General features: G+C 37.2%; 1 protein-coding gene across 1 annotated transcript in view; it reads left to right on the top strand.

Moving 5' to 3' along the window:
• MRC1 (mannose receptor C-type 1) overlaps positions 1-16,811 on the top strand; it is a 127,947-nt gene that overhangs the window by 98,011 nt on the left and 13,125 nt on the right. Inside the window, exons 22-26 of the mRNA XM_027847954.1 lie at positions 392-558; positions 709-811; positions 5,085-5,314; positions 11,788-11,953; positions 13,651-13,800. Of these exons, the coding sequence (XP_027703755.1) occupies positions 392-558; positions 709-811; positions 5,085-5,314; positions 11,788-11,953; positions 13,651-13,800 (816 nt within the window). The remainder of the gene's footprint in view (positions 1-391; positions 559-708; positions 812-5,084; positions 5,315-11,787; positions 11,954-13,650; positions 13,801-16,811) is intronic.

Below are 16,811 nucleotides of genomic sequence, written 5' to 3' on the forward strand. Positions count from 1 at the left end.
TTGCCCCACTTCAATCATCTGATTCTAATGGTTTCCAGTGTCCAATTCCAGTGGTTTCTTCACTGGATAGCAACCCTGGGTTTCAGAGGCCCCTACTGGGACTGTACCATTGTCAAATCCTCCTGCTACCAATTTCCTTGGTCTATTGTAAACACTCTGAGGATTTTACCAACAATACCCAAAAAGTACATTTTGAGAAAGTTCTGTTAAAAGGCTTGAGTAAGTTTATATTACCTGGATAGTAGGGATACTCTAGTAGTTTATTTTTGTGATAGCATAAATATCTTCAAATGATCCTTGTAGATAACAATATAAGCTAAGCATTTTGATGTTATTTGAAATTATTTTTCAAATTGTGACAATGACTAAAATAATCACATAAAACTTCCAGCATTCCTCACCACTCAACTGAGGACTTCTAGCCATGACAGCTGGATTGGAATGAATGATATCAATTCAGAGAACAAGTTCCTTTGGACAGATGGCCGAGGAGTCCAGTATACAAATTGGGCAAAAGGTTTTCCTGCTGGACGAAGAAGTCTCCTTTCCTATGAAGATGTAAGTGTTATTGCAGGTTATCTTGCCTTGTTCTGCCTTGACTCCTCTGCCCTCCCTTTCCATCCCCTCCCATTCTCTTCCCTGTCCTTGAATCATTTGTGATGGATGTTTATCTCCTTTTCCCTCCATCTCTCACCTGCCCACATTTAGGTTGATTGTGTGGTTATCGTTGGAGGTACATCACTGGAGGCAGGAAAATGGATTGATGAAATCTGTGAGAATGAAAAAGGCTACATATGCCAGACTGATTCTAGTGAGTTAAACCGTAACTTCTTTTGCTTTTCTGATTTTTCTGTTGACTCCATAGACTTTACTTTGCATAGTGCATCATCTCCAACCTAGAGGGAAATGTATACACATGATAAAGATTTAAACAAGCAAAATTTAAAAAGCCTCATCAGCAGAATTAGTTTCCTATAAACAGAAACTGGCAATGAGTTGTAACTCCTTATGGAACTAATTGTTTGCAGGTCTTTGTCACCAAGAAGCTTTATTCTAACTCAACTTGAAGTTAGTGACTTTTCCATCTTTAATTGCTTCTGTTTGATGCTTTCTTTTCAGAGGATTTTTATAGTGTAAGGGAATTAAGTTGTCAGTTTCCCTATTTCTATTACCTTTTATTGTTTTCAAGTCATTTTCAGTCTTGTCTGACTCTTCATGACCGCATTTGGGGTTTTCTTGGCAAAGATACTTGTAGTGGTTTGCCATTTCTTTCTCCAGCTCTCTTTACAAATGAGGAAACAGAGGCAAACAGGGTTAAGTGACTTGCCCAGAGTTACACAAGTAGTAAGTGTCTGAGGCCAGAGTTAAACTCAAAAGATGAGTCTTCCTAATTCCAACCTGGTACTCTGTGCACTATGGTACCATCTAGCTGCCTTCTCGAAGTAAGGGGGGGGAAGGGGGAGAAATGGGGTACCTCAAATCATAATTTTTTCTCAAGTTACAGAGACAGAGTAGCATAATGAATAAAGTATTGCACTTGGAATCAGGAAGAGCTGAATTCAAGTCCCACAGCTGACCCATGCTCTGTCCCCTTTGGCAATTTGCTTAACCTCTCAATGCCCCAGGTACCTGTCTAAGACTACAAGCTATAAAGCAATGGTTTATCTGCCCAGGTAGAGTCCCTCCATCCCTTCCCTATTCTAATGAAATCTGAGATCTGACAAAAAACAAAACAAAACAAAACAGAAATGCTATTAATACTTTTGAATTCCATTGAATTTTTGACACAATGGACATGACATTACTCTTTACATCAGTACTCCCATGGGATGAGAGGTACATGGAAAAAGCTCTTCCACCTCTCACATGCCTCCAGAACACTTTCTGAGAAACCAGGAAATGCTGACATTGACATCACGTGCTAGCCATTAAGGACATAAAGAATTTTACCACCTGATTTCATAAATATGTTAGTATTACTTATTCCTTCTATCCTGGAAGGCTTCAGACAAGACACCATTCTGTAGCTATCTCTACATTTGGTGTAAGATTCTCGAAAGCACAAAAAGGCACCACATATGCCTTTTCTGTTTGCTCTTGGGTAGACCTCTCTTAGTAACCTGCAATGTCTCTTCAGATTTTGTATATAATTGCAAAATCAAAATATAGCAGACTAGCTAAGTTTCTTTTCATAATAATAGCCATCCATGGGAAATTTCCTCTGGCTGTTTCTCCAATTAGCACTGGTAATTTTTGCCTGTCCTTATTTTTTTTTTGGATGGTCTGGTAATTTTCCAATTGTATAAAATAACCATTTGTTATTTAGTCTTTCGGTCATGTCTGATTCTTTGTGACCCATTGTTATGTTTTCTTGGTAAAGGGGTTTGCCATTTCCTTTCCCAAAGATAACCATAGAGCTCTCCAAAATAAGAAATCCTTGGACAACTCTATGTCATGTTGACTGTGGTCTTAGTATTTATAAACAACAACAAAATGAAAGAAGCAGACAAATAAAAAGGAGGTGGCCCAGGTTACTTCTCTCCATCATATTCTATTGACACAAGGTGGCAGCAACAGCAGAGAAAAGGGAAGCATTGATTTTGATTCACTCAGTGGTTTTATTCCATATGTTAATTCCTAATTGCTATATTTGTTATCTTTCACCTTCCTGTTTTGTAACTTGAGCTGACAAAATAGTTGTAGTTCACAGCGGGCCAGAGGAAGGCCAGGAAGTACAGGTCAGCTAGGCAGAAGGGGAATAAGCAGCTGGTAGCTGTAGAGAAGCACATTTCAGCTAATTAAGAGGAAAACTTCCAATGATTAGAGCAGTACAGAAATACCATAGTTTGCCTTGGAATATAGTGGGCTCCTTCTCATTGGAGGACTTCAAATGAAAGCAGAGTGATTACTTTCTAAGTATGTTATAGGAGGGATTCTTGTTCAAAGAGGAAAAGAATTTAATCTTTAAGGTTCATTTCAATGAGAATGTGAATCTATGGTTCTGGCCATCTTATAAGCTTAGAGCTTTCTGATATAAAGGTCATAAAAGCTAGGAAGAAGTAAGCAGATGAATTCGATCTAGAAAGTGAGGTCTAGAATTCAGGGAAATTAGGCAAAAAAAGGCTAAACAAGAAGGATAGAAAATGGTATTTAGCTTAGAGGCTAGGGAAAACCACTCAGCTGATGGTGACCTGCACTACTCCCTTGCCTTTATCTAACCATTATGTTTTGCCTGGGTTCAGCTCTAGGGGAAGCCTGACTTCTCAATGGGCAAGGTAGGGTGCCCAAATTCTCACATTCTTTGTCTCATCATCCAAACTCCAGAATTCTGGGGAAACTATAATAATAAGCCTCAAAGCTTAGGAGGTTTCAAAAAAAAAAGGAAAAGTTAAAAAAAAAACAGAAAGAACCAGAGAACCCAATGTACAAGCATGAATCAGGTATGGGATAGATCATTTATCCCTACACAGAAAAAGGAATGTTAAACAAAAAAGAATCATAGTATGTGTTACAGAATGATTAGAGCAGAATTTAGTAATTCATTTATAATTACTGTTGCCATTTGCTGAGGCTGTTAGTTAAATCTAATCAAGGCATAACGCAGTTTTGCAGTTCTGCTAATTAGGCAATTCACATTTCACTTTTACCCTGGACACAGTCCAATCAAAGAGTCATACTTTATCTCTTGGTGGTGGTCAAACTGCTTGATGCAAATGCTTCCCCTTGTCGTCATTCACTACTGCTCCAAGGGACGCTATTGCTGGTACATTGCCAGTGAGGGACCCCACCAGTGTGACCATGGACCAATAGACCTTTGGAGTTAAAATAATAATGGTAATACTAATTATAGTAATTTATATAGCATTATGTGCCAGGCACACAAAGCCCTATAACAAAGAAGACACCAAAGCGAGGGGACCCCATGGCTTGTAGCAGAGTAGGAGATAGGTGGTACAGCTACTATATAGATATAGATAGATAAAGACACAGATATAGATCCACAGAGCTCCAACTTAGCAATCAAACAAGTAATGCATTCCACATATGCCAAAGAGGCAGACATGGCCAGGAACCAGTTTTCCAAACTCCCTTGTGGTCAATTGTGATGTCAGATGTACATACGCTGGGGGAGTGCAGGTGAGGAAAAGGGCACTACAACAATTAGATTAGAGAATAATTAGGTAACATTTATTAATATGGGGCTGGGTGCCAAGACAACGGACAACAAGAGGTTGGAATCAAAGCCAGTGGCATAAGAAACAGACATTTGGAGCCAGCGATTAGAATTAACTCTATCATTGAGCCAGGATTTCTCTATGTGCCTCCTGCCCAGGACCAGAACTTATTCCATATACATATATTACCCATAGGAAGGCACACCCTGATGATTTGGAGGAGTTGTGGAACAAGGACCATGCTAATTCCTAACACAGCGATTCAACTAAGATGGGGAAAGAAAGTTGAAAGGGAGAAGGTTCAAAATTATGACTGGATAGAAGATTCCTCCTTTCTAGTGAGATTAATCCATCCTCTGACATTGTATATTTCATTCTTAGTTCTTTGCTCTTAAATTTGCAAGAAGCATATATTTATCGTTTGGGAAAAATATATTTCTTTATCAGATAAACCTGGTCTTAACACATAGTTGTTTTTTGTTTTTTTTTTAGTGAGGCAATCGGGGTTAAGTGACTTGCCCAAGGTCACACAGCTAGTACGTGTCAAGTGTTTGGTCTGAGGTCGGATTTGAACTCAGGTCCTCCTGACTTCAGGGCTGGTGCTCTATCCACTGTGCCACCTAGCTACCCCTATGTAGTTGTTTTTTAACCAATTTGGAAATGACTCCCTTTGAAGACCAGTAATGAAGATCAAAATATCTCCATTTATTATAGGAAAACGGTCATAGAATACGTTGTACATTTCAATGCTGTGCGTTGAATAGATATGTAGTGTTCTGTATCTGTTAGGATGCATCTTTAGCTCTGATAATTCCATGCCAATACAGTGCTATGCACCCTGTGTGGCCTCAATTCAATCAACTTTATTCATTGAGATAATTAAAATGATATCTTTTTTTTAAATTTCAGACCCTGCTCTGCCTCATTCCGTGACACCAGCATCTGAGGACTTCATCGAGTTTGGTGACAGTAGCTATTCGGTCATGGCAATGAAAATGAAATGGAAAGATGCAGCAGAATACTGCCAGAGTAAATCCTCCCAAATTGCCAGCATCGTAGACCCCTATATCAATGCATTTGTATGGCTGGAAATGCAGAAACACAATGAACCTATTTGGATTGGTCTGAACAGCAACTTGGTAAGATATTCGAAAAAATGTTAGGCTTCCCTTCAGTGAGTCTAAGAACCTGCAATATTTTTCCAAGGTCTTATCTGAGAATTTCTTATATTGTATCCTGTTTCAGAATTCCTCAGATCATATCCCAATTCTAATCAGCTTTAATTATTTACCTTTTTTTCAAGTAGCACCATTACATTTTTTCTTATGTTTATTGTCAAATATATATGTGTGTGTATATATGTATATATATGTATAGTTGTTTATTGTTCATTTTCATTCTTAAATATCCTTGGACAGATTTTGCTTAAGGTTGGGTCTCTTGCTGAGCTTTCTTTAAACTGGTTTTACTGTCTACTCCTTCCTTTTTTGTGAGGTAATATGTCCCATAATCTCCAATCACTATTTTTCACTCAATTTTACAAACAAGTATATTCTAAACCAGTATTTTTCTTGGTTGCCATTTGTCTCTGATCAATAACCTCAATCAAGTATTTGCTAACTAAGGTGGCTTTTACACTTTTGTTTTTGTCATTGTTTCTTCATTAATGTCAATTGATACACATCAGTGAAATTTATCCCTGTAAAATTGTTGATATCTGGTTCCTTTCTTCTTTCCATGTATCATTGCTTATCCTCAATAACTGCTTTCCATAGGTCAGATGGAGATGTTTTAAATGAACAGGATTCCATTTTTTCATTTTTACTATTCTAACTGTGTTGATTTTGGCCTTTGTTCTAAGGAGTCAGTGGTCTGGTCGTACACAGACACTTGAATCAATGGTGACTTTCATAACAAAGATGGGTCTCTTCTCTGTCTGCTAAAATACAAGCAGTTCTTTTATTTTGTGATATTGCTCGATGCTCCCCATGTCCAATACTTAATGATTCCTTTTTTTAAGAAGGTATTCATGTATGTGACCATGAGGTTTCTGTGTAGCCTACAAGTCTCTGACCTTTCTCATTCTTTACCCCTGGTGATGATTTTCCAATATGTCTCTTGTCTTCCTCACCTATTCCACTTTTGCATTAAAGTAAGTATCAGAGTTGTTTTTTTTTTAAATCCAGAATGATGATTTTATGAGGATACAGAACTTCTCCTGAGGTAACTCTCTCTCCTGATGCAAATTGACCACCTGCTTATTTTTGTAGTGAGTTTCCTGTGATGTGAAGAGATCTGATTATTTGCCCCAGATCACATAGGCAGGATGTGTCAGGGACAGGGCTTGAACATAGGTCTTCCTTACTTTGAGGCTCGTTCTCCATGCTATTTTATGCTGATCCTCAGAGTGTATGTTGATTTAATTTGGGAAGTCATGTTAAGTTTGGTTTTATTTTGTTTTTATAGAATTTCCCTCCTTCTCCCTACCTATAACAGAGGGTGGTGCATTATGCTGCATTTTTTTTCATGGTAGTTACTTTGCAAATGCTTATCATGAGCACTGAAATATGGGATGACCAACTGTCACATGAAATGATGTTCCTTATTGTCTTTAGTTGTACAATAAAGCTAAGTATCAAATCTTTTATTTTCCTTTTCAAAGAGAAATTGTGAGCCAGCCTTCCGTTTAGCTGAACTTTCTTCTGGTTTTATTTATAGTGAGAAGGTCAAGATTTATATGATTAATTTTCTCCAGTAATATAGTCTTACTTTGGTCACTAAACAAGTGCTAAGTTCTTAAAATGTTCTTGTAATATCTCTCTTTATATCTAAGTCATGTAACCATTTTGATCTTATCATGGTAAATGGTGTAAGAGATTGGTCTAGGCCCATTTTCTGCCAGACTGTTTTCTAGTTTTCCCAACAATTTTTACCAGATAATGAATTCTTATCCCAAAAACTTCAGTCTCTACATTTGTCAAATACAAGATTACTATATGTATTTGCTGCTGTAAATTGTATGTCTACTCTATTCCACTGATCTACCTTTCTATTTATTAGCCAGTACCAAATAGCTTTGATAATTACAGACTTATAATACAGTTTAAGATCTGCTACTGCTAAACCTCCTTCTTTACAGTTTTTTCATTGATTCCTTTGATATTCTTGATGTTTTGTTCTTACAAATTAATTTTGTTACTGTATTTTTCTAATTCGGTGAAATAATTTTTGGCAATTTAATTGGGATGGGATATACCAATTAGTTTAGGTAAAATTGTCCGTTTTATTATATTGGCCCTGCCTACCCATGAACAATCAATATTTCTCCAATTATTTAAATCTGATTTTATTTGTATAAAAGTTTTTTTTTAATAATTTTGTTCATATAGCTCCTAGTTTTGTTTTGGTAGGTGTACTCCCAGGTATTCTATACTGTCTAGAGTTATTTTAAATGGGGTATCTCTAACCATCTCTTCTTGTAGGGTTTTGTTTGTGATATATAGGAATGCTGATGATTTATGTGGATTTACTTTATATCCTGCTACTTTCCTAAAATTATTAATTGTTTCAACTAACTTTTTAGTTGAGCCTTTGGGATTTTCCAAGTACATCATCATATCATATGCAAAAAGAGATCATTTTTTAAACTCATTTCCTATTCTGATTCCTCCTATTTCTTTTTCTTCTCTTATTGCTATTGCGAGGATGTCCAATGCAATATTCAATAATATTGGTGACAGTGGGCATCCTTATTTCATACCTGTTCTTACTAGGAAGGCTTCTAGTTTACCCCCATTACGAATAATGTTTGCTGGTGGTTTTAGTTAAATACTTTTTATCAATTTAAGGAAAAAAATCCATTTATACCTATACTTTCAAGTGTTTTAATAGAAATGAGTGTTGTACTTTATCAAAAGTTTTTTCTGCATTTATTGATATAATCATATGATTGTTAAACTTTTATTATTGATGTAACCAATTATGTTCACAGTTTTCCTTATGTTAAACCATCCCTGCATTCCCGATATAAATCCTGGTTGGTCATAATGTATAATCTTTGTAATACATTATTGTAATCTTTTAACTAGTATTTTATTTAGGATTTTTGCATCCATATTCAATAATGAAATTGTTCTATAACTTTCTTTGTCTGTTTTTACTCTTCCTGGTTTAGGTGTCAGTATGTTTCATAAAAGGAGCTTGAAGGGGCAGCTAGGTGGGGCAGTGGATAGGGCACTGGCCCTGAAGTCAGGAGGACCTGATTTCAAATCCAGGCTCAGATCAAACACTTGAAACTTTCTAGCTGTGTGACCCTGGGCAAGTCCCTTAACCCCAATTGCCTAAAAATAAAAAAAAAATTAAAAAGGTGTTTGGTAGGATCTCTTCTTTGCCTATTATTCCAAATAATTTATTTAATATTGGAATTACTTGATCTTTAAATGTTTGATAAAATTTGCTTGTAAATAGTAGGTGCTTAGTAAATGCTTCTTGACTAGACAAGGATCATGCATTTAGAGTACTAGATTAGTGCTGGATTAAAGTTTCTAAATAAAAGAAAAATGGAAGAGATCTGCAAAGATTTTTGCAACAGATTTTTTTTCACTATCCAGGATAATAACGCCCCCATATTTGGACTCTCAGGCACCACATTTAGAACATACAGTCCTGGATGTGATTATTGAAAAGGTAGAAATGGCATTAAAGAGAACAATGATAGGATTAGACCAAGTGTACCTAGAAGTCTGATCTGGAGGCAGCACAGTTGTGAGAGTATTGAGGGATAGAGTCATGGAATAAGTGAAAGAAGTCAAGATCCCAAAGGTATGGCAAAAATCTTGAAATTTTTTAATAGTAAAAATAAGCAACTAATAGGATGTCTATATACCTACCTATATGCCTATTTTCCCATCTATATAAAATTTGTATGAAAATAGTATATCACATATCATGCATTAAGCACATTCTCAAAGAGGGTATTTTTGGCTACAAGTAGACTTTTGAAAGTAATATGCTTGCCAATAGGAGTTGGCCAGTGTAATGATGGGGATTGAGCCCAGAGTTCAAACTGAAGAAATATTCTCTGTGGATGATGTGGTCTTTTACATACCCTTGCTTTGTGGGTACACAGCATAGCGCCTGGCACGTAATTTGTTGTTGTTGTTGAGACATTTCAGTTGTGTCTGATGTTTCATGATCTCATTTGTGGTTTTCTTGGCAAAGATGCTAGAGTGCTTTGCCATTTCCTTATCCAGCTCATTTGGCCTGAGGAAAACAGGGCTAAGTGACTTGTCTAGGATCACACAGCTAGTAAGTGTCTGGGGCTGGATTTGAATTCATGAAGATGGGTCTTCCTGATTCCAATGACAGTGCTCTACCCACTGCACCGCCTACCTGCCCTTAATAGGCCCTTCATAAATGTTGATTGATTGATTGCTGGTTGTATCAAGCCTTGAAACATTGCAGAACCTCTTGGAAGAAATCCACAGTCATTCAAAAGAGTTCACATAAGAAAAGACAAGTGGAAAAAGCATAGATGGATAACTTATTCATCAGTATATATATCTTGGACAGATAGAACAAATAGACAACAGGTGGGACCCAGGATAAAACATGGGGAAGAGGCCTTGTAAAGTCGCATAGCTTCTTAAGGAGAGGCAATGTGGCCCAACAGATAGGGAAGTAAACTTGGAGACAGAAAGATCTGCTTTCACATCCTACTTCAGACACTAGCTGTGTGACCCTGAGGAAGTCACTTAGCTTCTTTGTGTCTGTTTCTTCATCTCTAAAGGGAGAGGATTTGATTGATGACCTCTAAGCTCCCTTCCAGCTATAAATCTCTGATCCTATCAAGCTTCTCTTGGGAAAGAAAGGCTCATTTTTAAAAACCAATATTCTACTCAAGTTGTTCTATCCCTGCAGGCCAAAGAAAACTATAGTTATAATAGAATTAAAATGAGTACTAGCCAGGGGTCTGTGGGTAAGTGGGTAGTGTCATGGAATAGAATGCAACATAAAACAAATAAAGAACTTTGAAGAAAAACCAAAGCACAAGGGGATATATGATAGAAGAAGAAGATGGGTCGCTGATGTTATGAGATTAAGAGATGACCCTGGACAGCTTATTTGCTGTCCTGAACATGTCAACAGAAAGTTAGGAAGGCCTATAGCACATTGGATGAATCCCCTGTAGTGAACTTAAGGGAAGATATGGGCAGGAGTCCCACAAGATGGTCAATGGATGGCCATCTGAATTATTGCAGTGGATATTCCCAGCCTTGGGATCACAGATCCATTTAAACACTGAATGCAATTACAATTGCCTGCAGAATATTTTTTGAGGGGAAGGTTAAGGCTGGGTGACAGGTGCACTTTATATGAGCACTCTAACAGTCAGTTACTATAGGTTTCTAAAACTCTACTGTTTTCTTATGAGTATGGAATATTCCCTGAATGGGTTCATGTCTCAAATGCCTCTGGAGGAAGAGAGGAGGAGCTGTTGTTGTCTGTCTGGGGAGTCAGCGGTGAGCAGTGACCCTGCCACATGACAAAAGAACCTTGAACTAGAGGCTCCTCTGGTAAACAAGGTCATGACTAAGTCCTCTCACTACTATTGCTTAAAAGGAAGTATAATATTGACTGTGAATCAATTTTATGAAGGTATTTTATCTTTTGTTTTTAAAAATTTTTGTTTTTTATTTTTAAATTATTTTTTGCCATTTAAGCATGGATACCTTTCTTAATAATTATTGTCATAATTCTTTCACGAGCTTAAATATATTTTTCTTTTATTCTTACTTATCCATAATGAATATAATGTACATTTATTTTATATAAGAAGATTAATTTGCTTTATCCTAAGGCATTATTTTCAACCAAATTAGCATGATTACTATTTAATTATATAATTATTTATATGGAATCAATGAGAAATAAATCATTGATTGATTTATGTGCTATAACATTGCAAGATATTTCTGTCAATAATGGAACAACTCTGCCTATGTTGGACAGTAGCCTGTTAATGAACATTGCCTGCTATAGATGTCCTTTCAACAGAAAAAAAAATAATTGAAACATTTTGTCACTTTTAGGACCTTAATTAGGCTATGTAGTTAAGAACTTTGCATGAAGTAGAAAATTATATTTATTTATTTGTTGGCTAGGCTGTGGGGTTAAGTGACTTGCCCAGGGTCACACAGCTACTAAGTATTATGTGTCTGAGGCCAGATTTGAACTCAGGTCCTCCTGATTCCAGGGCCAGTGCTCTATCCACTGGGACACCTAGCTACCCCGAAGTAGTAAATTATAAAAGAATAAACTGAATAAAACAAAAGATGTCCTGAAGCATCATGAATCAGTGCTAGATTAGAAATCAGGAAACCTGGGTTCTTGATCCTATTCTCTTTACTAATTGTGTGAATTTGGAATAGTTGTTAACTTCCGTGGGCCTCCGTTTCCCTCTCTATAAAATTAGATGACCTGCAACATGCTCTCCAACTCAAACTGTTCATTGGTCTATGGGGAGAAAAGTTTTGGCTTGATTAAAAATTTTTTTCAGCTGGTTAATTTGGTGTTATATGGAGTAACTTAAGTCCTTGTTTTTTCCTTATAGACTGAAGGTGAATATGCATGGATAGATAAATGGAGAATGAGATACACAAACTGGGGCCCTGGGGAGCCTCAGGTGAAATCAGGTTGTGTCTATATGGATCTGGAAGGATTCTGGAAGACAGCATCCTGTAATGAAACTTACCAATTTCTCTGCAAAAAATCAGATGGTAATCAGATATTACAATATTATTTGGGGGGGATTTCGATTTTCAAAGCAAGCAGGTACCTATCTGCTGGAAGTATTAATCATTGTCTCAGGAACTTGTGAGCAGGCAAAAATCTCTCCTTTATCTGACAGGAAGATGTCAGATCAACCATTCTTTATCGGTTTACCCCTTCTTTCCTCCAGGCCCAAACAGTGCTGAAATGAGGGTGAAACACTTCCTATTCTGGTATAGTGAACAGAGAACCACCCCTGGAGCCAGGGAGACCTGCATTAAAATCCTGCCCGTAACACGGTGACCACCAGCACCACTTAAGCTGCCCAGGCAACTCTCTGGGAATGAGCTGCAGAGAAGGTCCCATGCCAACCTGCACTGAGAATAGCAATTCTCCCATCCGGGAGTTCCCTATACCAATGAAATCACAGGCTCAGTCCCCATTTCCACTTCTCATATTACCAGTGTTTGTTTGTCACTGATATATTCTAAGTGTTTATTAGTGAATTCTTCTGACTTTATGGCACCTTATTCCCAAAGCACATCTCTTTATTTTTTTCAGGGACAGATAGCAATTCTAACATAAAATAATGGAACACAGCCCATTCTTAGATTTCTCAGAATTAGGGAAACTGCACTCAAAGTTAGCATGGCATCTTTGGCCTTTGTCTGTAACACCAGAGGTGCAATGGTGTAAGCGTCATCAATGCTAACTTTGCACTAACCAGGTAGGACTGAAACATTAGAGGCCTTCAACTCCAGAGGGCTTGTGGGGTATATGGTGAGCATGGAACTTAGGGCAGTAGCTGAGAGTAGTAATACCTTTGCAAAATTTCACCTGGGAGCCCACGAATTAAACTTATATATTGCCGTGCATGTATCTGATTACGCAATTTCTGAATTATGAGCAATGGCCATAGACCATAGTAGAAATATGACTGGACTGGGAGATAGCACCATCAAAAGGATCATTGGATTGAAGAGTTAGGGTCGGGAAAAGCCTTCAAGACCATCATTTGCACTAGTGCTAAACTCAAATAGAAACTGAGGCCACCAATCTGTACAAAAGGATCCCTATGGGCCACATGTTGACTTAGTTTTAAAATGTAATATTATCTATCTCTTATCATATTTTATTTATTTTGTTAAATATTTACATTTTAATCTGGTTTGCACTTTACTTGGGAGCATTGTGGGTCTTAGGTGCCTCATTTCTAGATAGGGAAAGTGAGACCCAGAGCAAGAAAGCAATCCACCCAGGTTCACACAAATAGCATTTTGCAGAGCTGGAATTCAGGCCCAGCTCCTTTGACTCCCCATTTAACTGTTATTTCTGCTAAACCACACGAGAGGCCAGGGTTCTAATCCTGCTTCAGACTCTAAGAAACAGTGTGATCTCAGCCAAGTCACAAACACCAGGTTTATCATGGAGAAAATGAGGAGATTGGGTTAAAGGTCCCTTTTAGCTATAAGGTTCTAGGATCCTCTTGATGTCGCAGCTATATTTTTTGTGGCTATGTAAAATCAACAGAACCAATAAGAAAATAAAAATTCAAATAGTGATAATGATGAATTCAAATGATGGACGATTAGTGGTTTCTTCCATATGACCAGCAGTACATTTTGTTTCCCCTGAAGTTAATCCTAAAATGTCTTTTGTTTCATAAACTTGAGGGGTTTTTTTTAATTGTCTTCTTAACTCTCAGTAAAACCCTCCACGGAGCCTCCACAATTACCTGGTAGATGTCCAGATTCAGAACAAACCTCATGGATCCCTTTCCATCGTCACTGCTATTATATTGAATCTTCCTCTACAAGAAGCTGGGGCCAAGCTCTGCTGGAATGTAGTCGAATGGGTAAGTATGAGTTTTATTGAGAGCTGGCTCACAGATTGTACATATTGGAGCACAATTCTTAAATTCTTTAAATGATAAATGCCAAATACCTGATTTTCTACTTTTTCTCTATTTGCTTCCTTGTAATGAATTTCTTTTAGCATAGAAAGCCATATTACCTCCTCCAAAGTATGTCTGCCAGTTTTTGTCCAAACCCTAGAACAGTGAGAAAGAATTGGGCTTTCCATAGCCACAGAGCCATTTTGTTTTTTTAAACATGATCCCAGTAGTTTTAGAGGTGAACTCAGTACATATATCAAAGAGTGCTTGGCCTCTTCTCCCATTTTATCTGTCTCAAAGTTCCCAACTAGGGATACTCACTGGATTACCATACTTCAGCCAAATCAAGAGAAACTTTCTTTTCTCACTGGTCATAATATTTTCAAATCCAGTGGTTTTTATATCCTGAGATGACCCTTGTTAGTGACTCTGTCCTTAAGAGTCATCTCACCAATACCAGAAAACCATTTGCATCAGATCCTCATAAGTGGGGGTGGATGTTGCAGAAAAGAGTGCTAAAATTCAAGGAAGCTTCTTAAATACTTTAAAATAGAAGATTGTTGTGACCCCTTTTTCAGCTGAGCAGGGAAATCTTATCCTCGTCATTTAGCCTAGGTCTTTCTCTTTTTTAAAACTCCTCCCTTCTTTCTTCCTTTACTCTTCCTTTTCCAAAGGACCTGCTGCAGAATTATTTTGAAATATAAACCACCATGTAGAATTTAATCTCTGAAATATTTTTCATGCTGCTTCCATTCACTGAAATCTCACCTTTTGCAAGTCACAGTTTCTCAGTGGGGTCTCATCTGTAAAATGAGGCAGTTGGATTAGATGACCTCTACAATCCATTTAAACTCTAAATCTGTAATCTTATTAATGTATATTCATCATTTAAGATATTAGTTTAATCATCAACTGACCCAACAACAACTGGTCTTTTATTCAGATTTCTGTCCAGACCCATCATTGGATCCTATGACTTTGAATTAGAAGGAAACTTGGAGACTGTCAACTCTAAACATTTCATTTCATTTCATAGATGAGGAAATTGTGGCCCCGAGAGGGAAAATGAATTGCCAGAGGCCTAGAGATATGTAGTATGTGTCAGAAATAGGAATTCAAAGTTGGCCCTTTTTGTTAAAAATTCTTAATTCAGGTAAAGTTTAACCACCTGATTTAGATTTTATAAAATAACAAAAGTTTACTTCTCACTGCTAAGGTACTTAATCCACTTATTAGTGTTTTGCTGAGTCTCAGTTGATTTTCTTTGCTTTGTTTACTTTCTTTTTTTTCAAAAGTAGTTTGTTAATTAAAGGAAAAAAGTTTTTCTTTTCAATAATAGTGGCTATTCATCAGAACAGTAATACATTTTCAGAGTTGGATCTGATCTTAGGGGTCCCAGCCAAAAATAGGCTAGTAGAACACTAACAAAAACTCGTCACTGGGAGAAACAGGATAAAATCTATTTTTATCTAAATATGTAAAACCAATCAAATCTGACCTGAGCAACCATTTTCATTGTCGAAATAAAGCATTAATAACAAGGGAGATTTTTCTTTTGACTTCTACTTAGTTGGAAGTAATGCCTTATTTGCCCTTTAATTTTTTAAAGTCTATATTCCACCCTAAGTGATTGAATTCCTGGTGATGGGCCTCTCCATAAGAACCTAAGCAGGTAGTCATCAGGAAACACTGATTTTGGTGGTGGGACTATGGTAAAAGCCTTTCCAGGAAGGTAGAAAGATATCATGAGAGAAATGTATGAACTGAAAAAAAATTAGGGCCAGTCCTGTAGAAGGAGTCAAAGATAACTAGTGTCCAGCCTGCATTCTCCATTGATCTCTGCCCAACTTCAAAAGAAAGTGCCCTTACCATCAACCCCAGTACAGCATATGTCCAGAAAGTCTTTGAGGAACCCTTTATGGTATTCGTGGTAGAATATGGAGAAGAGTCACACAGGATAGGTTGTCATGCATGGATGCTGAATGGCGTTATTAGTGGGAATGTGTGAATTGGTGAGATTATAGCTCCATCCAAATATATAGGGTGGTACCAACTGGTATTGGTTCTAGTGTCAAGTGCTGGCAGGAAGAAAAAGGCTAGCCAAGGGGGTATGGGAAGAGGATAGCAGCAGTATTTTACTGATTAACTTCAGCTGATCAGACTTGGAAAGAGAAGAAATGGAGAGATCTCCTCCTCCATCATTTTAACATATCTCTTTTTTCCCTCCTATTCCTTTTTCCCTTGGAATGAGTGCTTCAGACAAGTTCTATACATCTCTCTCTCTCTGTCTCTGTCTCTCTGTCTCTCTCTCCCTCTCCCCACTCTCTTTCCTTCCTTTCTCTGTCTCTGTTGCTCTCACTTTTCCCTCTTCCCCCAACCACCATGGGACAAGAAATACTCCCTGAAAGAGAAATTAATTTGAAGAAATGGAAAGGGAATCCTTGGTCTTGGGTCCTAGAGTTTATGTTGATTGAATGGTCTTTTTTCAGTAGAAGATGATAGGTAAGTGTATTGCGGCATGAAACTCCAGTGCCTGATTAACTTCAACTGGGCAAAAACAGAGCAAAGCAAAGCAAAGGGCCAAAAAGGGATGGGGGTCGGTGGTGGACATTGATAGATGTTAATAAATGTTTGGTTAAATCACTACAAATATGTGTATGTAAATACACAGTGCATGTATGTACATACATGTACAAATGTGCATGTGTATACATATCACATAGGTCTCTGAATCTCTGAACTCATAGAAAATTCACATTTATTTTTAAACCATAGAACTGTTCCATTTGCTGAATGTTCACCTTTAATAGGTTACTTTGACTGGTAATATCAAACATCCAAAAATTTATTACATACCTACTTTGTACAAAGCTCTGCATTAAGCATTGTAAATATAAAAAGAAGTAAGACACATTCTTATACTTCAGTTACAACATCAGGCTATATAGAGATATACATAGATATAGATGTAT

Source organism: Vombatus ursinus, unplaced genomic scaffold, assembly GCF_900497805.2.
Source record: "Vombatus ursinus unplaced genomic scaffold, bare-nosed wombat genome assembly UNPS02005459.1, whole genome shotgun sequence".
NCBI lineage: Eukaryota > Metazoa > Chordata > Mammalia > Diprotodontia > Vombatidae > Vombatus > Vombatus ursinus.